General features: G+C 34.1%; 2 protein-coding genes across 2 annotated transcripts; one reads left to right on the plus strand and one right to left on the minus strand.

Annotated features, from left to right (window-relative positions):
• Positions 1-36: 36 nt before the first annotated feature.
• On the minus strand, positions 37-10,059 carry LOC123657193. The gene is made up of 6 exons (XM_045592772.1): positions 9,960-10,059; positions 9,436-9,633; positions 8,220-8,377; positions 6,757-6,954; positions 493-586; positions 37-366 (listed from the first exon to the last, which is right to left on the minus strand). The coding sequence occupies exons 1-6, from the start codon at positions 10,057-10,059 to the stop codon at positions 89-91; spliced, it is 1,026 nt and encodes a 341-aa protein (XP_045448728.1). The 3' UTR covers positions 37-88.
• A 1,927-nt stretch (positions 10,060-11,986) lies between these two features.
• Positions 11,987-21,232, plus strand: LOC123656927 (developmentally-regulated GTP-binding protein 2). The gene is made up of 8 exons (XM_045592540.1): positions 11,987-12,278; positions 12,858-13,018; positions 13,511-13,681; positions 13,981-14,124; positions 14,756-14,863; positions 15,155-15,312; positions 16,718-16,844; positions 20,945-21,232. The coding sequence occupies exons 1-8, from the start codon at positions 12,215-12,217 to the stop codon at positions 21,104-21,106; spliced, it is 1,095 nt and encodes a 364-aa protein (XP_045448496.1). The 5' UTR covers positions 11,987-12,214; the 3' UTR covers positions 21,107-21,232.
• The last annotated feature ends 2,118 nt before the right edge of the window (positions 21,233-23,350 follow it).

Raw genomic sequence — 23,350 nt, forward strand, 5'->3', positions numbered from 1 at the left:
TCTTCATACAGGCCATAGAATTAAATATTTACATAGTTATATTAGAATGGTAGTTAAATGAAGCTTTACTCAATGAAATAAAACAAAATTAAGCAATATTTTCATAAAGTAATAGAGACGCCACGAAAGAGACAATAATATTTGGTCTAATTTTTTCGAAACATTTCTTAGCAATCTGACTGGTATCGAGGCTGTTTTTCAGTTGTATTCGCAAAAGATAAATGCGTCTAGTTTTTACGTTCATTCTCAATATTTGTTCTTTTGTAAAGTATTCCAATTTATCTTGCTTCATTTGCTTCATTACGTTCGGACTGATAGACGTGATCGCTTCCAATTGTATTGAACTAATGTATTGTTTTGGAATGCCTGAAACAGTATCGTGATATGACACTAGCCTTTAAATTTTTCCGTAATCATATGTTGCAGACATAGAAATAGCAAATAATTTATAACATTTTAATATATAGCTTAAAATACATTAAAAAATATTACATGTAAATAAAGTATTAAGTCGACCAACTTCATGTGAAGACCACGTATATGGCTCGCCGTAAGCATTAGAATGAGTTGCAATTTCATATAAAGTCTGAAATAATTAAACTTAAAATATAAATAATTTTTATATATAATTTAATTTAACTTAAAATTTGTAGTTTTCATATAGAAACACACATCTATGTTATATATATATATATATATATATATATATATATATATATATATATATATATATATATATATATATATATATATATATATATCGCACCTTCGGTGGAACAAGGGCTCAACTCCACTTTTTGTAATTTTACAGGAGAGCCATTTTAAAGTTTTTTTTACATTCCGAGTCGTATTATTTGTCTTTGTACTGCTTCAAAGTGTTTGTTCTTTGCATGAAATACGACCTATTTATTTGTGAATATGGCCATGTAGTTTGCAAGTGCCAAATATTTTTTGTTAATTGCTATTAATATTTTTTCAAAATAAGGTGTACATTTATGCCTTTGTTCCACCAACATTTAAATCGTTTTGTAATTATGACCATATTTATCGTTCGTGTTTTAAAGATTTTGAAAAATAGAAATTAGTTTATTTGTTGCAAAAAATGTTTTATTTTATAATTAAACATCTTTTTTAGGAACTTCTGTTGAAAAATCTTAAAAAACTCTAGCGAAACTCTTTGGAATTTGCCTTTAAAATTAGCGTCAATATTAACGTTATAAAATCTTTGTCCATAGTAATCAGTCCGTTTTTACTTTACTCTTACAAATCAAACTCACTTACTCACTAACTCCACTTGAACAAATCAAAACTAACAAACATAAAACTACACACAATCTTCATAGTTATTGTTGTACAGACCACTATGGCATTTTACAGTAAAAATTTAACAAAAAAAAAACGGTAAAAAGAAAACGTATCTAAGAAACTAAAATAATAATAGCAACGATGCTTTCATAGAAAACAAATGAATCACGTAGCGCAAGATCTATCCCTTAAAGAGGTATCTGTAATTTCACCCCATCTCATCCCGTGGGTATCGTAAGAGGCGATAGAGAAAAAACCACTAGAGGGTGGGCAGCAGCGCCTTCTAAGCACAGCCTAGCAAGCGTGGCGATTACGCCAAATCCCCCTAAATGGCAGACACGACAAAAATTGTCCCCCAGTCCCCGGCGGCCCCGATAACGGCGGGGCAAGAGGCTATAATCTCCGGCAGAAGCCAGGCCACCACACCTAACGACGACACTTGGCCCTGGCAACATATAACGCTAGGACGCTGCGGACCGACGCGAAGCTCATTGAGTTGAAAGAAGCTCTCAGCAGGTTGAGCTGGGATATTATAGGCTTATCTGAAGTCCGAAGAGAGGGAGAGGACTCGATGTCTCAAGTCTGGCAACCTGCTGTACTATCGGGAGGGCGACTAACAGTCCCAGGGTGGTGTCAGGTTCGTCCTCCGCAAGGCTCTCGTCAACAACATCGACGTCGTCAGGAGAGTGTCGAGCAGGGTGGCGTACCTTATACTCAGAATATCCAAGCGGTATTCGCTAAAGGTCATACAGGTTTACGCACCGACCTGGACACATCCATATAACGAAGTGGAAGCTATGTATGAGGAAATCTCTACAGCCATACATAGCTCTACATGCCACTACACTGCTGTGTGGGACTGTGGGGGACTTCAATGCGAAGCTAAGCAGACGATGCGGTGATGAGTTGTGAATGGAGCAATTTGGATACGAGCAACGGAACTCCCGGGACTGGCTACTGACTGACTTCATGGAGAAGGAGGGACTCTTTATAATGAACTCCTTCTTCAGGAAGCCGGAACGGCGCAAATGGACCTGGTTGAGTCCCGACGGCACCGTCAGGAACGAGATAGACTTTATCATGTCGACGAACAAGCACATATTTAGTTGATGTCTCAGTGATCAATGCTGTGAAAACAGGATGTGATCACCGACTTGTCCGAGGCACATTGAATATCGATGTCAAGTTTGAGTGGGGTTGGCTGATAGGGTCTGCGCTCCGACCTGCGCCTGCTCAGATTCAAAACCCCGAGAGCTTTCAACTCGAACTCCAAAATCGCTTTGGCCTGTCGCCTGGCCGACTGCGTAAATGTGGACGAGCTCAACGACGGGCTGAAGAAGAAGAAGAACCAACGCAGGACCGATCGTCGTCGAAAGCATTAGGGGAGGCTTATGCTCAGCAGTGGGCGTCCATGAGCTGGTATTATGATGATGATGATGATTTTTTTTATTCTGGTGGTCTTCAACGAAGGTGGCTTGGATGCTATCAATTTGAGGCACATGCATTTCTTCGATATTCTGAATGTCTTTGTCATCATTTAACATCATCAAAACTTTTCGACTTCGGGATCCCATTTTTCCCTGAAAATTTAACTGTATAACTTAGAATAAAGCTTCAGAGTTTAAACAGCAACACCATTTTAAAATTGAAAAAAAAATTATTTGTCACAGTGTAATCAACTACTGAGAGTTCGAAAGGAATTCGGTATGAGAAAGTATGAATTGTTTTTATGCCTATTTTATAAAACATGTATTGGAATAACAACACCACATTTGTTCATAAGACTATAAAATAATAAAAATGTTGGTAGTACAAAGTCACAAATGTTGCAATGGCTTTGTCTTTCCAAGCATTTGCTCACGAAAAAGGCATAAGTGTGCTAAATATGACTTTGTCTCTCCAGGAATATCAAATATCAAAAGGCATATTTACCTTCGCGGCTTTGGCGCTCCAAGATAAAAACATTGAGCGCGGGGGCAACGGCGCAACTGACCAATGAGACGATGTCGCGCCAAAACGCCCACCAATTCGATCCAAAATGACAAAGACACTATTGCCGTGTAGCGACTTTTAAAGTGAATCTAATGGGAGTCTTTGTCCCACTAGATACTAGAGTGTTTTTTGGGCATTTCTGCATATTTAACTCATTTTACGATTTTTTGTAAGATACGCCCTTGTTCCACCGAAGGTGCGATATATATATATATATATATATATATATATATATATATATATATATATATATACTAATATTATAAAAAGGTAAAGTTTATAACTTTGTTTGTATGGGGGTAATCTTCGCAAATACTGATCCGATCATGAAAATTTTTCACTAACAGAAAGCTACACTATTCAGGAGTGACATAGGCTATATTTTATTGTAATTGAACAAAAACTTCGGTAAATAAGACAAGATTAAAATATAATATCAAAATGGTAAATAAACTAGCGCCATCTATCGCTATAAGAAAACAATTTATTAGTCTTTACTTACTTACTTAATTTACTTTACATATACCAAAATACCCTTTTTTACAATTTTTGTCTCTCTGTCGGTCTGTCTGTTTGTTCCGGCTAATCTCTGAAACGGTTGGGCTGATTTTGACGCTGCTTTCACTGGAAGATAGCTGATGTAATAAGGAGTAACTTAGGCTACTTTTATTTTGAAAATTTATTTTATAACTCTGTAACGTATATTTTTATTCGTTTCGCTATTAGCGTGTTTCGTGTGTTTGGGCTGTGTAAGCAGTAGTTGGTGGGGTTCGCAGTGTAGATTAGGCTCAGTACTATTTAAGCGCTGGTGCTGTGCGCCTTCTTCCTTTTCCTTGGTCTTCAGCCTCGGTCAGGTACAGGGTGCGATTTTGTTGGGTGAGTTGTTGTAATATTAATCACTTTTATTGAATTATAATTTCTAACTTACTTTTGTTTTAATTGCGAATATGTGTGTAGATTGTGTGTGTTAGATTAATTTTATTTGCTCTAAAGTTTATTGTTTTATTAAATTAAATTATTGTAAAATGTTAGGATGTGCTTGTGTTTATGGGCCATTTCCATGTCAACCCAATTCGTCGTTCGTCGCGTTAATGAAGAATTAATTTTCTTCTTATTCTATGCTATTTTAATTTAATTACATTTACATATATTTATTACATACATTTTTTTTAACGCGCGATAACTGCAAATTGAACACCGCGCTGATTCCGAGCGGAGGAAGTCGCGGGCACAGCTAGTTGTAAAATATTTTGTGATATTAAAATGGAGTGGGGTGATAAAGAGAACCGAATCGCAATGATTGCATTACACACATGTTAGCATTTGTAATTCTAATAAGTATTAAAATATTGGATTTCTGTATTGATATAACTCTTATTGTTTATTCGTTTAATATCGGAACAGTACAAAGATGTCGACACCATCTTCCGAATGATTAATATTAGTTTACGATTAGTCAGCCGCCATCTTTATTATCTGTTTTGTAGGGTAGTTACCCAATAAATACTTTTATAATTTAAATTTATCCTGCGTTTAAATTTATAAGATTATATTGATTGTAATTTCATTAGATTGTAGCGTTCTTACTGTAATTGTTATTTGTCGAAGTACCGGAAGAGCATAAAGATGATAATACCATCTTCCGAATAGTTAATACTATTCTATTATACTGATTGGTCAGTCACCATTTTGTAATCTATTGGCGCGATTATTGTCCTATAAATATGATAATTTGAAGTAAAGAGGCAGCTATTGTTTAATTATTGTGCGGGTAACGTTGCGACTCGATCAGTGGCGTAGAAGTGAGTGTGATAATTTATTTAATGTAGTTAGAACTGTGTATTGTGAATGAATAACTATAGATTTGGAGTGAGAAATAGGTGTTACATTGAATGTTTTCAGTTGTGTTCTACACAAAGTAGGTAAAAAGCCAAAAACAATTTTTAAAATTCTCCATTTTTTTAGTCAAATGTTTGTGTACCGGGCTTATTGATAGGTTGGTACAATGAAACCTCCTGCTTGTAACAGAAACAGATCTGGCCGCCCACGTCGTGTTCGTACGGAAAAGGTGATCAAAGCAGCAAGGAAAAGAATTCGAAGAAATCCTGTCCGAAAGCAAAAGATTTTATCTTGGGAGATGAAGATAGCACGTAGAACCATGTTGCGTATTTTAAAAGATGATTTAAGACTTGCAGCCTTTAAGAGACGCTATGGTCATTCTTTAACTGATAATTTAAAAAAATAGGGTGGTAAGTTCAAAACAAGTAATTAAGCGGTACCTCGGTCACCAACCCGCCTGTCTAGCGTGGTGACTATGGGCAAAACACATGAGTACCTACGCAATGAGAAGTCACAGAAAAATGTTGTTTACGGATGAGATTTTTTTTTTACAATTAAACAATATTTTAACTAACAAAATGACCGTATTTATACTCAAAGCTCTAAGGAAGCATCCGAATCAGTCAATAGAGTACATACAACGTGGGCATTATTTGACTTCAGTTATGGTTTGTTGGGTTGTTAGCTATGAAGGAGTGACTGCCATAGATACGTTTGTGAAAAAGGTATCAAAACATTGGCACAAGTGTATGAAGATACCATTCTAAGCTAAGCTAGAATGAAGAATGGTTTTCTCAGCAAGACCCTGCGCCAGGTCATAAAGGTCGATCCACACAATCTTAGTTAGAAACAAACGTTCCGGACTTCATCAGAGCTGAAGACAGGCCCTCATCTAGTCCCAATCTTATGATTTATGGTCACTTTTAGAGAGTATAGCTTGCTGTAAATGCCTTGATAATTTGGAATTCCTAAAACAATCCATGCCATGGCAGTGAAGAATTATCTCTAGAAAGACTGCGTGCTTCTATTGATAACTAGCCTCAACGCTTAAAGGACTGTATTGTAGCCAATGGAGACCACTTCGAATAAGCTTTATATATTTTTAATGATTTTATATATTTATGTATTAAACTAACACACTGTAGTAGTAATAAATGTTACGTGCAATAGATTTTTTTTTGTAGCAATATTTAGGGCAAGACTATTTATAGAAGGAGCGAGAGAGAGTTCATTTAAGAGTAAAAAGCCAAAGCACTGAATATTTCTATTGGACTTGTAGATAGGTAGGTACTGTTTCCCTTCTAAGGCATATTCATTAACACAGTAAACGTATTAATTTGTTTTCTACAGTACCGATATATCGTAAACTCAGATTGAACCGATATTAGAATATACTAGCCGAGCTGACGAACTTCGTTCTACCATATTTTCTCTATATATAAATATTCATATGGATTTTTTTTTGTTTATATAAACCTCATTCTGATAATAAGGAGTTAAAAAAAAACGGAATATCCTATTTGTAGCAGTCGTTCGGCGATTCATTTTTATTTATATTCATATAGAATATTGATAGTTAGTTTGTGGTTATGAATATTTAAAATGTTATATTTTACCTACCTTTTTTTGCTTAACGTCACAACGATTAATTTTACTGAGCACATCAAATGTAAGTTCCTTAAATGTCCCTGGCGATATTTTCTTAAGATCATTCGAAGGAAATCCGCATAACAAATATCCTAATTCGTTAATTTGAGAACCACTTTTATACCCGCTGTTACCATAATAGCGCCTGTAAGCTGCTGCTAAAATCCCAATCTGAAACGAGGTATGACGCATTCCATTTCAAAGAATTTTAATAGCGATTAATAGTGATTAATTAAATATTGATTTTAAAGTAAATTAGGGATCAAAATCATGAAATTAAAACAACTTCTACATATTTTTGTTAAGAGAATGCACACTGATATTGGCGGATTCTAGCAGTCTCCGATTCGTCGTACCTTATAATTAATAGAGCCCATAGACCTTACAGTCCATCAGAAATGTTTACCTGTGTAGAAAAGCCTTCGCAGGAGGTATGTGAGTAGAGTGTGTAACTAACCTAAGCAGATTTTTGAACGTACTCAGGCGACCGCCGCAATATTGAAAATCGCTTCTTTAGTGATTGACTTGCACATTTAAAGTCTATAGTATACAGTAGTGTATAGAGCATATTTCTATTGGACTTGTGCTGTGTGGCTACGGCACTAAAGAATTTAGCCACCCCCTCTCTTCCCGTGGGTGTCGTAAGAGGCAACTAAGGGATAACAAGGTTCCACAACCACCTTGGAACTTAAGAAGCCGACCGATGGCGGGATAACCATCCAACTGCTGGCTTTGAAATACACAGGCCGAAGACGGGCAGCAGCGACTTCGGTGCGACAAAGCCAGTACTGCGGTCACCAACCCGCCTGCCCAGCGTGGTGACTATGGGCAAAACACATGAGTTCACGTAATTTTTGGCGTTAACTTGTGGAGGCCTATGTCCAGCAGTGGACTGTATAGGCTGTAATGATGATAGAGCATACAAATATTTAAAGACAATTTGTTTTCAGGCCCACGACAAATTTAATCTTACTAGGGGCCGTTGGCGACGCGTTGGCGCAACGGGCACACTACCGGTTTGTGGCTGTTGCGCTGGCGATTGCGTGTTCGATCCCCGCACATGACAAACATTTGCATTGGCCATACAAATGTTTGACGCGGTCTGGGTGTTTGTGCAGTCTTTGTGGGTCTCCCCACCGTGCGTTGAAAAGCACGTTAAGCCGTCGGTCCCAGTTGTTATTTTGTACACCTGATGGCGATCGGTGCTCATAGTATGGAATATATACGCCAACCCGCATTAGAGCAGCGTTTAAAAAAAAATACAAGTGCTTAACACACACCCACAAAAACCGTCGTCTGTTTCTAAAGTAGACAACTGCCTATATTTTAGATAGGTAACAGACTGGTAAATAATACACTTACAACCAGACTCAGTGCAAGAATCAAACCTACACACAAAAAAAAAATTATTAATTTAAAATTTTCGTGTAACTAACCTTTCGTTTTGTTAAATCAACGTAATGTGTTGAAAAATACTTGAGCACAGATGGATCCCCGAAATTGACATAGTATAAGTCTTCTTCGGGTATAACATTTAAAAGATTTTCAAATGCTAAGAATTCTCTGCCTTGTAAAAATGCCGCTGTCTTTCCATCTGCCGATAACTTAAGTTATGTAAGGTTGTTATTATTTACTTAAGCTTATAAAAAAAACTATTAAAAATACGATATTCTTTAGAAAAGTATTGAATAGAAGTTCCAAATACACTAAATGCATACTAATCATTACAAACATGCATATTTAACTAACTACTCAGCGGTAGAGTACCCCCAAAAAGCTATAAATATAAGCTTCTTGAGTACCCCGTAAATTCGATGTACTCTGTGGTAGAGAATAAATAACACTCGGACAAAACAGCATTAATCAATGTTAACTTGTACTCTGCCTACCAAGAATATAATAATAGAGATTGTGGTTCACAATGTTCACACCTATCTTGCTTCTTGGCATTTATAGAAATTTACATAAAAATCAAATACTAGCGTCTATTTTACATTACTTAGCAAAAATTGAAAAGAAAGAACTTGAAACAATGATGGTTGAACATCCTATCTATTCTAAAAACTATCTTATGTTAGCGGCTTCATGCACGAAACCGATATATTTGTATATCTGTAATTCTACCATGCTTCGCTTCTAATGATCGTAGCATGATGCTACCCATACTCGATACATAAGCTATCCAAAACTATTTTTTTTATTCGAACCAGTAGTTCCTGAGATAAGTGCATTCAACCAAACGAACTCTTCAGCTTTATAACCTTAATATCTTAATATACTCGTATATATTTCTTCTGTGCGTGTGTTTGTCACTGAACTCCTCCTAAACGGTTGAACCGATTTGGTTAAAATTTTGTACGAATATTTTTATGGGTTTATCGAGATAAAAACACCGGTACCGGATCCGGTAGGTGGCGCTACTAGAAGGTATGTCAGAAATCAAATTTGGTAATTTATTCCAGTCAGGACAACGTCAGCCAGGTCCGTTAGTATAATTATAAATATTCTCTACGCGTATTTGTCACATAACTTCTCCTAAACGACTGGACCGATTTGGTTGAAATTTCGTGTGTACATTTTAATGAATTCATGGAGGGCTTGAAAACACAATCAGGCTCTGTAGGTAGCGATGAAGTCTGTATAAATGCTTACCAGTCACCACATCCCATGCTAGTAATGCTCTTGATATAGGTATCAAATTTTTCTTGGTACTTAATAAAATATGTAATATCGTCTCAGCATCAATTCGCAAAAAAGAACTTGGCGGTCCAAAGAATATCATATCCATTGAATTCTCAATTTTTATTCTGTTGTCTACCTCGTCGTAAAAGTCATGGTAGATCAGGTCTTCTGCTAAAAAATTAAATGTAGGTTGTAGGTATGTATCTATTATTAATATGAATACTATGTCCTTCACTATGTTCATAAAATATGTATGAGATTTCTTACGTCATATAACAACAAAACAATATTTTAACTTTACTATTTTTATTTTAAAGAAAATAAAATACTTATAGGTATATGTATTAAAAACACATACCTAAGTACTCGTTACACATAAAAATATTTGGAACAGCTTAATATATTTATATCGATTATAATGTCATTATTCATTAATTAAAAATACATAACATACTAATTGCAGTGTATACAATTAAGGAACTGCATGTTAATACCTGTTTCCGTTATTGCTATCATAGAATTTTTTTCATCTTCATACTCTAGTTCTAATTCTTCTATGGATTTAGTTTCAAGAGTTTCCTCTTGAGTATGCATACTGTTGATTTTTTTTCGTAAATACTAAATTAATTGTATCAATTGATTCAATTTACGTTATTATAAGATGTTTTGTAAAAGTATTGAAACTACTTGATAAAATTCTAATAGATTAACATAAACTAAGCTTAGAGCTGGTTGATGCAGAAATATGAAACGTCGCATAAAAAGCGATATACAAAGAATTTTGCGACCTTTAGAAAAAACGCATTGGTATTGATTAGAATATGTAAGTAGTTACCTATAAGTACTAGGGTACTGTAGATACTCGAAAAAAATGTATTAAAAATAAGGAGTGTCAGTATGTCGCACTATTGAGACTAAAAAAATGATTAACGTGATTCTTTAAATTAGCATAACTTTTTTATTTATGAACCAATTGAGATGAAACAAACACTTAATGTTAAGTGAAGCTTACCACAATATATTAGTGTAAACAACATCTAAATCATAATCAGAATAAGCTGTTTCTGAGATTAGCTTGCACAAACGCACACCAAACAGACAAAAATGCTAACAGTGATTATTTTGGGTGCTATTTGCGTTGATAAAGGTCCCAATAATATTTTTTCTCATTTATCTTCCATGTACAGATAGTAATCCGTACATTTTTATTATATGTAAGTATCGATTTATTAGAAGTCTAGTAGTTACAAAAAAGAACACAAACGAGTAATGTAATAAGCGTATGTGCAAACAATTACGACATCAATGTATAATAGAGTAATAGACAGATGTACTAATTTCGTATTATTATTTATAGATTACATTATTATTAATAATGATTCGATTCTGCGTTATTCCTTACTCTAACAATACAATTTTATAAATACATATTAGTAAATAAATAGTATAATAAACATCATATACTAGACGGCGCTTTGTATATTTCGAGTTTTAATCACGGTCTTTTTTACAGATCTTGCAACAACAGTAGTGGGGGTACGCCGGCCTAATGGTTGCGTTTTTCTTTTCAATTTACGGCCGCCAGAGGCATGACGATAGATAGGTGTGCTGTGCGACGAGGTCAGAATAGCATTCTGTCTCTTTTTCTACCACACGTAACGCATTTATGTTTTAAAATATAACCAATTACAATGAAACGTCACTCAACCGGCGTGCGTACTGCGCACCGCACTACGTGACCGCCCTCATCGATAGCGGTGACGTACAGCAGCGTTGACGACTTGACGCGAGCTAAAAGTTGTTGAAATTTATACAGACAAAAATTCTAATATTGAAAAAAGTTGAATGAAAGCACTATCGTAATAACCTCTTATCATTGAAATTGAGCTCCGTTGCAAGACCTTGTATATAAGACAGTGGTTTTAATACACAGAATTATAGGCATAGAGGAACATTCTGTGTATTTCTAAAGTATATTCAAAAACTAAAATATTTTCGAAAATTTTGAACTTTATACATTCTTAATAATTCAAGTAGAAGATATTAAAGTTAATAAAATATTATGATTAATTTAATTTAACATTTTAATAAGTTTAGAAACGTAAACTATTAAAGAATTATGTTGCAATAGTACCTTCTAATGACCAGCAGAAAAATTAACTTTAAAACAAACATTGTATAAAATTACTAGTTCTGCTAAAACATAATCAAGTGGACTATGGATATTTTTAATAAGAACTTTTTAAAAATATATAGTAATTTTTAAAATTGCGGTCTTTTTATTCTTTAGTAGTATGTAAATATTTTAATCTTAAAATAAAGTTTTTTTATATAAATGAATTAAGTAAATTACAAATGTAGAATAAACATAATTTATTATTATATATATTTATAATGTTTTCATTCGTTTTTTTTTTTTTTTTTTTAATTGTTATAACTTTCGATAGACGTGCTGTCAATGTTTAAAAAAATTAATAGTTGCTGTTGCTGACTTCTGAACTGAACTGTTGCTGACATGTTGACCGTAGTCTTTGATATTGACAACACTAGAATAATAACCTAACTTTACAATTGTATTAATTTTTAAATAAAAATAGAGTACAAATATACTTCTTTTACGCAAAGTTATCCATATGGCTTAATTTTGAAATGATAATTATTTCGTAGTCAGTTTAAGTATACTCTTTGTGTAGTATCTATAAACTTAATTTTAGTTTTGTTTTAACGTTAAACATTTTGGTCTTTTAATATGGGTATTTTAGAAAAAATATCTGAAATTGAAAAAGAAATAGCAAGAACCCAAAAGAATAAAGGTATATCTAGATTTACTTTGATTACGTTCTTAAAACATGTTTCATGTTTTTTTTTTTATCACCAGTATTGAAAAGTATTTTCATTTTGATAAAATAAGCTTACAAATAAATCTTCTATATATCTCTGATACTAATTTCTAGTTATTAAATCTTTTTATTATCAAACTTATCAAGTGTGAAGAAAAATACAGGCTATTTAATTATTTGAGTATTATTTTATGTTGGTTTGAACTTTAGTTATAACATGTAAAACTTGTAGATATATTTTGAATTTTAAGAAATAAGTACGTGCCATGATATAGGTTGCTTATGGCTGAGATTTAGATCTATTTGCAGGCACTATGATGTTGGCTTATCTTAAAGCTCTAGTGTCGATATTAATGAAATGTTCACACAAACTAAGTGTTCGTATATTTACTTCAATAATTTATTCCATATTTTGAAAATATTTCACTATACAAGTCGACTTGAACCCATAACATGTGGTTAAGCAGTCTTTATTAACACTTTTATAAGGTGTTTAAAACATTTAAATTATTTTTTAATATTTATAATATGATGATATGATATTTTTTGCAGCAACTGAATATCATTTGGGTCTGCTGAAAGCAAAATTAGCCAAATATAGGTCCCAGTTACTAGAACCTTCTAAAAAAGGTGGTGATAAGGGTGAAGGTTTCGATGTACTCAAATCAGGTGATGCCAGAGTTGCTCTTATAGGATTTCCATCTGTTGGTAAGGTGAGTAATGATACCAAGTGATGATAAAATTTGATTTTTTAGTGAGTGTGATTCTCTGAAAAATTGAAAACAGAGAATCATTTTTACCTATGTTGTGTAATTTTGACTACTAAATAACATTAGCATAAAAGTAATCAGTGTAAGAAATGTACTAAAATTTGTATAAAAATTGTTTTTATAATAAAGTTTTAATAATATTTTGATAAAGTAGGATATGTAAGCTGGAAAGTGAAATAAATAAATAATTGCTGGCTTGCCTTAGCCTTTTTAGTTTTCTTTTCAAAATTAGATATAGTTATTGTAATCTGTAAGCTATCTAAATAAAATAAACTATGCATATTTTGAATGAAGAAAGTTTAATTTATAGCCAGTAACAATCAGCATATTTTATGCTTAGCATAATTTCCATCTAAAAAAAACTGTTGTGCCAATTTGGTTAATTTATCCCAGCTAAGGCTACATCTCTATTAAATATGTTCTCTATTTCTCTAGTCAACTCTCCTGTCTACTTTGACGCACACACACTCTGAAGCAGCTAGCTATGAATTCACAACTTTAACATGCATTCCCGGAGTCATAGAGTATCGTGGTGCCAACATACAACTGCTCGACTTGCCCGGTATTATTGAAGGTGCTGCTCAGGGCAAGGGTAGAGGTCGACAGGTAATTTATTAAAAATAAATTTATGACTTACACATTATATTTTCAAAATATTCAATAAAATTAATTAGTTCAGTTTTATTTTTGCATGTTTGTTGTTTGTTTGTTCTTTTGCTTTAAATCATAAATATTCATGTTTACAAATAATGTTTTTTCCCTCTCTAACATCAAATTAATTATTTCCATTTACCAATACTTCTTTATATATGTAATGATTTAAAAGAGTAAATAAATGTGATTTACAAACATATGCCAAATGCATAGCTACTCATTATAATTCTACATTTTATTCTTGATATCAGGTGATAGCCGTAGCCCGTACAGCTGACCTAGTGCTAATGATGTTAGATGCAACCAAACCCTACGTGCATCGACAGCTTCTAGAAAAGGAATTGGAGAGTGTAGGCATAAGGCTGAATAAAAACAAGCCCAATATATATTTTAAGGTATATAGCTCTATATATGTTATAACTTGGTTCACCCAATATTTCAATCTCTCGGCTGGGTAATGAGCTCTTTCTTTATAACGTAGAAGGGCTAATTAATCTGTAATACATAAATTGATACATATGTTAAACACATTTCACAGACACACACATTAAAATTACATTATCTTTTATTTACATATAATATATATTATCTTACATATGAGATGGTAATTTTGAAAACTTTTGACAAGTTAAATATTCCATAATTCCACCTAGGATAATATTTGAAGTGTAACTTGTTGGTGATAGGCTATTTTAAAAAATGTATATACTTAAAATTACTTAGGTATTTACATTTATCATAGTTTTCTGAAAAGAATTAAATTGTTTCGGTAGTAGATGCATCGGACAAAGTTCATTAAAAAAAATTATTTTGAGTATATGTAATGATAATTAAAAAATAAATATATTTTGTTTAAATATAATATTTTGTTTAGTTTACAAATTAATTACAATATTTAAGTTTTTCTTTTTATGAGAGTTTGAGTTCAAAAATTAAAATTACTTACATATAATATCTAAATGTTCTGCTTGATATTTCTTAAAGTATATTTCAATTGATAATAATAATTGTGATAAAATATTTCAGATAAAGAAAGGTGGGGGTTTGTCTTTCAACTCTACATGTCAACTTACTAAGGTGGATGAGAAAATGGTCCAGATGATATTACATGAATACAAAATATTTAATGCTGAAGTAAATAAACACTTTTATTAAATATTAATTTTATTAAAAATAAATAACTTTAGAAAAAATTGTTTTTATAAATCTCATTCTATCATTATCTGTTTAATGTGAAATTGTTATTTAGGATGTACCCTTATTGTGCATCGAGGACTTAGACATCCAACTAATTTCTCAGAAGATCATTTTGTTAATTGTACAAGAAATTTGTAATCTCGAATTAATATTTGATAGAAAATTTAATTTTATGCCAAAAATATCCAGTTAGTGATTTTAAAAACTTACTCTTAACATGTGTTGCAGGTTCTGTTCCGTGAAGATTGTACTGCAGATGAGCTTATTGATGTCATACTTGGTAACCGTGTATACCTGCCGTGCTTATATGTTTACAACAAAATTGATCAGATATCGATACAGGAGGTGGATAGGATAGCTCGTCAACCACATTCTGTTGTTGTCAGGTCAGAATATATATATGTTGCAGTCAAAACTCTTAACCAGTCAAAAGCACTATTGACTAGCAAAATCAGTCAGAAGTACTTTTGACCGTTTGCATTAGTCAATAATACTTTTGACTAAAATAACAGTTAAAAGTACTTTTGCCCAATGGAGCTGGTTAAAAGTACTTTTGACTAAATGATTCCATCAAAAATGGTTTTGACTGGTTGTATCAGTCAAAACTCTTAAAAATTTAAAGTGGTCGATAAAAATAACGACAAACGCACATATAAACTTTTATATTACTCATTATTAGTGGAGAACGTGCTGATATTAGAACAAAAATGAGTGACTACGAAAAGAAAGAAGGCTTTTTGCAAAGAATTTCAATGTGATGACAAAAGAAAAATTTAAAAAGTTTGCAATGGATGTGGAAGACGCGAAATTTAATGAAAACAAAACACCATTACAGTACAGTAGACTACAACGCTTTAACATATTGAAGTTTGTGGTATAAAATCATAAACACAGAACCTGTCAAATATTTTTGCCGGCTGAGGAAATCTACGACATTATTGATGCTGCTCATATTTCTAAAGGGCATGGTGGTCGCGATAGACTTAAGAATGAAACGGTAAAAAAGTACGCTAATATTACAAAAGAAATGATTAATATATATTTATCAATGTGCGAAGTATGCCAAAGGAAGAATAGCAAGAAAAGAATGGGTCAGGTTTAGAAACCGATCCTGCACACTGAAATGAACAGCCGCTGCCAAATCGATCTGATTGACATGCAGTCGCAAGAAAATCGTGGGCATAAATTTATTATGGTTTATCAGGATCATTTGACTAAATTTATTCACATCTAACGAGTTAATAGTGCTTTTGACTGACGCTTTTTTACAGTTAAAAATACTTTTGACGGAGAGCGTCAGTCAAAAGTATTTTTAACCGCGAACTTGCAGTCAAAAGTACTAATAACCAATAATTTTCAGTCAAAACCACTTTTGACCAACTTGTCCAGTCAAAAGTACTTTTGACTGATTTCGCTAGTCAATAGTACTTTTGACTGGTTAAGAGTTCTGACTGCAACATATATATTTAGTTACAATTATAATCATTTCATCATCTACTAGCTGTAGCATATTCATATATGGCTTGAAATGTTAATGATTGCTTGTATATAAACATTTAATTTTGTATTTTTTTTTTATTTTTTAATTTAACAGGTTTACCTACAGTTATTTACATTAATATAACTTAAAATTAATTACAAATATTAAAAAATTAAATGCAATAACTAATTAAAGGTAAACACCACATGCATAACAATAAAGACATTACACAAAAATTACAATCAGCAAACTTACTAGTTAAACTTAGAATAGTATATTGTATTCAAATGGTACATTTTCTATTGTTTCAGTTGTAATATGAAATTAAACCTTGATTTCCTCTTGGAGACTCTCTGGGAATATCTCGCACTCATCCGAGTTTACACCAAGAAGCCCGGTCAGCCGCCAGACTTTGATGATGGACTTATTTTAAGAAAGGTATGTTTTAAATATATAACACACTAGCTGTGCCTGCGACTTCGTCCGCATGAAATTTAATAAAAAGTTATTGTTCTAAAATAAAAATGAAATAAAAATAAAAGCTAAAACTAAAATAAAACTTACTCCTTACTACGACAGCAATCGGCCAGTGAAAGTTCCATCAAAATACATCCATATGCATTAAGTAAAAAGCGGTTATTTTAATATTACAAACAGACACTCCAGTTTTATTTATTTGTATAGATAAGCATGTAAACCTTCTATACCGGATTAAATGAAAAATATTATACAAGTTACACTTGCAATTTTTTAATTTCTGCCTTGTTCACATTGAAGAATTGAAATTGAAAAAATGGAGACTAGAGGGTTCTTAAAGGATTTAGTGTGTGAAACATAGACAAAAAAGAGTTGTAAAGGTATAAAAATCAGGATTAGTGATGAAGTGCTTGCTGAGTTGAGTGGCTATAAATTAAAAAAAATCAGTATTAACTTTATTATTACAACTAGCGGCAGACGTTCTTGCCTAAGAAGGCTGCCCCTTAGGGCAGCAGATTAATTTTTATTGTGACTAGTATAGCCATAAATACTGTTACATAAAAACTTTTTTTTTTTCAATTTTTTAATTATTTTGGAATTGGAACACGTATATTATTTTAAAAACTTATTTCGATTTGCGCCATTTCACATATTTTTTTCGTGTTCATTATCAAATTACAATATGGAATGGGGTGTTAAAGAAAATAGGATTGCAGTGATCGCCTTTCACAAAGTGGGTATGGAGCCGTCGATCATATTCCAGACATTTCAAAAGCTTGGTATCAGCCGTATATATCGTATATCGTACGTATATGTATATCGTACGTATACGTATATCGTACGTATACGTATATCGTACTATCAACAGACACAGCAACACTTCGTCTGTCGTAGACCAGAAAAGATCGGGGCGGCCGCGTGTTGTTAGACCTACAAAGGCTGTTAATGCTGTTAAAGCCAGAATTCGTCGAAACCCTATTAGGAAGCAAAAAATCTTATCGCGAGAAATGAAGATTCCCGTTAGAACTCTTTCGCGTTCGCGATTGAAGAACACTGTTTTATTTGTTTTTTCTTTTGTTTTGTAATATTGTATATATGTGTCAATTATTTGTAATTTTAGTTATATGTACAGTCAGTCAGTCAGTTCAGCTGATTGCAATCCACTGCTGGACATAGGCCTCCCCAAGTTCGCGCCAGACATCCCGGTTTTCCGCAGTCCTTATCCGATCCGCTCCATGCTCGGTAGCGTGAGGTGCTGGTCGGCCGTGGCCTCCTTCTGTGTAGAGGTCATGCGAGGTGAGCGCGAACCGGACGCCCACGCCGATAAGTTACGCAGGAGGCGACTGGCGGGAAGGAGAAGCCGCCACGCACTCCTTCACCATCCGCAACAGAGCTGATCTTTCACGGATCACGGATCTTTTCCCTTCTTCCACGTGGACGATAGAGCGCTCTTGCTGCCCGTGAGCGCTCTGTAAGCGAAGGTGGCCTGCACAGGTGGGCCTACCATCAGGGCGTTACGGTCGCAGACGTTAGCGATCCCGTGGCGCTCCGCAATTGATGACGGTACCGCGGGGTTTTAGTGGGTAGTCCGTGCGCTTTTTGACCGCACCGGGAGCCTCACACTTCCGTCGCTTCCGGGCGGTGGGACTAGTGCGTAAATGCATTTTCCAGAGAAAAAAAAAATGTGAACATAATCCTGAACAACTTCGAGAAGGGTACCATCGACCGATACCGATCTTTGTATGCCTTTTTTTTTAAACAACTTGCGTTTTGTACAATTTCATACCGAGACCGACTATCAGGAGGACTATCATTGTAATATGAAACTTTGAATAGTTACGGATTTCTGTAAAGAACTCACTATAGACGGCGCCACGGTCGCTTAGAACCGAATATAAAGTCATCATATCAAAAATTTCGATCTAGCGGGTAAATCGTTCCATAGCTTAATTGGCTAGAGCACCGACACGGTCAGTCGGAGATGCAGGTTCGATCCCCGCTGGAACGGTCGATTTTTGATGTGATATTAAAAAATGTTTAGAGTTCCTAATGTGTGGGTAACACAAAAATAAAATCGTACAAATTAAAAATAGCATGGTGTCGTCTCCCGTCAAAGATTTTCATTGTAATATGAAACTTTGAATAGTTACGGGTTTCTGTAGAGAACTCACTATAAACGGCGCCATGGTCGCTTAGAACCGAATATAAAATCATCATATCTAACATTTCGATCTAGCGGGTACATCGTTCTATAGCTTAATTGGCTAGAGCACCGACACGGTCAGTCGGAGATGCAGGTTCGATAACCCACTGGAACGGTCGATTTTTGATATGATATTAAAAAATGTTTAGATATTCTCCTGTCTTTTGAATAATCTACTGAACAGTATGGATATAGTCTACGGTGCTGTAGCCATTTTGAAACCCAGTCTGCTCCAGTGGTTGGAATTTTTCGAGTCTTCTGGCGAGACGATTAGAAAACGTGGCTCAGAAGTGAGATTGGTCTGTAATTCTTTAACATAGACTTATCGTCTCTCTTAAAGAACAGCACCACCACACTCCTGGACCGCGCCTCTGGCGTGGTACCTCGGTGGATGACGGCGTTAAAAAGTCTCGCAAAGGCTTTTAGGGCAGATCGTCTTGCGACTTTAAGAAGCTCAGTCGTAACTCCGTCGTACCCCGGGGCCGCTGTTTTTAAGCTGTCCGAGCGCTGCACTGATTTCATTCGATATCGGGGATGTCCTCCGAATAATGGCGCAACAATAGTGCACGTGGATCTTCGGTGTCCCAAGTCTCAGGCTTGCGTGCGCTCGACGAGTACAGCTGTCCATTAAATTTCTCGACCTGTTCAAAGAGTTCAACAGTTCTGCCATCCCCAATGGTCTTTGGAAAATTTTGGATCCCCTATTCTGCTCAATAAGAGTAGTAATCTCTCTTGTATTTGAGCAGCGGAGGTCTCGGCGTACAAGTATCCGTGTCCTCTTGGAAAGAGCCCTATGTTCAGGCGTAGCTGTTTGAGCAGCGAGCAACTCGCGCCTTTGTCGCATCAGATCCAAGATTACGGGAGAAAGTTTGGACTGCTTAGTTGACTTCGCTAGCGGAAAGTGTTTGCAACCCAGTGTACACATCGCCTTCACCACGTTGTCGGTCATCTCGTCCATGTCACTAGTAGTTTGCAACGAATCGAATTGGTTTTGGAGTTGCAGTTGTAACTGCTCTGAGCAACATAGGATTTGAGGCAGCGTAAGTCGGACAGTAGATTTTATCAAGTGGGCCTGCTCTTTTCGAAGGCATCTATTCAGAATGCCACGAAATAGCCGGTGGTCGCTGCCTGTGTTAAACCTATTTAACCACTGAGACATCTTTGATTATATGCCCTTTATCCGCTACGATGAAATCTATCTCGTTCCTCGTCACAGTATCGGGGCTTTGCCATGTCCACCGCCTTTGGGGTTTCTTCTTGAAAAATGAATTTATCAAGAAGAGCCTCTCCGACTCGAGGAAGTTGACAAGCATCAGCCCTCTGCGATTCCTGCGCCCCAATCCGTGTGGTTCGATCCTCGATTCGTCGCGGTATTGTACTCTATAGCGTTGAAATCTCCCATAACAACGTTGTAGAAGGCCTATGTAGTAGCATGTATGGCCCTTGTAATATCTTCATGCAAGGCTTTGACTTCATGAAGATATTGAATCAAACAAAATAATAATAATAATAATAATCATTCAAATAATAATTATTCAATAATAATAATAATAATTCAAACTATTAAGTGAAATAAAAAAACACATAGTCTTTATTTATTTTTGTCAACAGTATTAAATTGCATAAATAATTAAAAAAAAAAGTTTACTAGTAATATTTTAGTTTTACAAACGTCATATTATGCAGTCGTGTGACTGATATTACGTCACTTCCGTTATATATTTTTCTTACGGTTTAGTATCACATTTTTTTCAGTTCGGTCGCTCAGCCAAATGTCAAGCCTGCCGTAAGGAACTTCGTTCCAAAAAGAAAAAATACGTATGGATTATAATAATTGTTTTGATGTGAATCTTTTCAGGGCGTGACGATCGAGCACGTGTGCCACTCCATCCACCGCTCGCTGGCGGCGCAGCTGAAGTACGCGCTGGTGTGGGGCACCAGCACCAAGTACTCGCCGCAGCGCGTCGGCATCGCGCACTCCGTGCACGACCAGGACGTCGTGCAGCTCATCAAGAAGTAACCGGCGACGGCTGCCAGCGACTGGTGACTCACTCGAGTCCTTGTGACATTTGCATCGACCGCGGCGTTAAATCCCTTTTCAATTGTTGTTCATTAATAAAATGTAAGAAAAAACGTCTCCAAGTGATATTTTGTTTTAATTTTTATTGGCCTCAAGTTTCTGTAACCCGTTACTTAGATATTGCCTAAGATATTTATGACCGACAGTGTTTTTTACAATGTGATTGTTTTTTACTTTATAACTGAGTTACTGTAAATGACAGTCTATTAACATGGTATGGTAGAAATTATAGTTCCTACGCGCTTATCTCAGGAGCTAAATGTCAAGCAATCTGATTCGTATCGTTACCACCAGAAACCTAGTATATCATTATTATATATATTATTTTGTAACCATCAATTGGCGGGGATTTTTATTGTTACTCAAGTGGATTTTATACACACAATATCAATTAATGATGTGAAAAGTAGTTTGAGCGAGTTTAAGCAGAGCTTAAGGCGCATTACTACCTAAATATTAAATAAAAATAAATTTGTCTAAGGGACCTTTGCCGTAAAATTTACGGCTTCATAGTTTTTTTTTTTTTTTTTTTAATATTTTCCCGAATGCTCAGAATTATATTTTTAGACTTACCAATATTTTGTTTGAATCCTATGTCCTTTTATATTTTACTCACGTGTATATATTATACTATAGGACATGCTTCATTTTTTTTTTACCACAATATAAGTCCGAATCAAAAATCTAAAAATAATAACTCATTTAATAGACAATAATAAGTTATTATTTACATAACGAACTATTACAAAAATTAAAAAAGAAATCAATAATCCCCTTTTTCATTTCGTGAAGTTGTTATAAGTATCAGTAAATTTAGTATCTTCTTGTGAACATTGAAACTTCGTTTTCTTTTCAACCGACTTCAAAAAATGAGGAAGTTAATTCGGCCGTATATATTCTTTTTAGTTCGGGGATAACTACGTCGTTTATAAACCGATTTTGATAATTCTTTTTTTTTTTGTTGGAAAGGAGATATCCCAAGTGTGGTACCATGATAAGGAAACTAGGATCTAATGATGGGATCACAGAAAAATTGAGGGAAATCCTCGAAAATCGTAGTGAAGAGTAGCGCGTTTGTTAATTTTTTTCGTCTACTTACGTTGTATTACTTGTCAGTTATTGAAGTCGGTTTCGTTTCGTGTTAGCAAACACAATTATTAGATAACATTAATATATTATGTATATATAACTGCGTTCCTTTAAATGAGGAGTCCTGCAGGCTTACGTGCTCGCAAAAGGTATCATGCGGAGTCTATCAAAGTAGCTCCTCTATTTAAATATAGTCAAATTACAGAAATGGGCTAGGATTTTTTTTACATGTGACATGATATTTTATAACCCCATATTTAATGGAACATATATATATATTGTAGAATTTTTTTTCATTAGAAGAAAAGTTGTTTTTATTCTTATAATTAAATATTTTAACAATTTTGTAATTAGCTTGTACTTGAACAATAAATTTATTTTGTTTGATGAATTTAGTTAATTACATTTTTTCAGCATGTAAACTAAGAGATACAATAATTATATTAACCGATACTTTAGTGGTGCAATTAATGCAGAGTGCAAAAGTATAATTTTTCATAAGAATGAAAATGATGCTTTTATACATATGTATTTTAAATCTGCTAAATCTGATTAACCTGATCATAATTGATATACAGGAACTGTTGCAATAAAATTGTTTATTCAATTTTTACATGTATTTCATTTCTCCTTTGTTCTCTCAATTTGCGTTTCATGTCAGTGGTGTGGCCACATCAGAACGGAAATGCTTATTCTTATCAGTAATACTAAATATTTTTAAAAAACGAATATCACAAATGCGTCAAATTATTTTGGCCTAAAAACAACTAAAGTAGGAAGCATACTAAAGTACGTTTTTTATACATAAAATTTATGTTCAGTATAATAATTTTTTATTTATGCCAATTCATAATAATAACAAATCTACAAATTGACAATATTCATTTTTTTAGCACTTGCATAACAAAGTGATATTAAAGATGAGTTAAAATCGTTAACCAAATAATGAATGATAACTAAAAAAAAAAAATGAAAAAAACCTTAAATAAATAGTAAAAAACAAATTTCATCCTTAAAATAAATTTTACAATATGTAAATTGCTAACAGACGTCTATGGTGATGACATAAACACACATTTAAATAAAAGTCATGAA

Source organism: Melitaea cinxia, chromosome 10 (assembly GCF_905220565.1).
Source record: "Melitaea cinxia chromosome 10, ilMelCinx1.1, whole genome shotgun sequence".
Lineage (NCBI taxonomy): Eukaryota > Metazoa > Arthropoda > Insecta > Lepidoptera > Nymphalidae > Melitaea > Melitaea cinxia.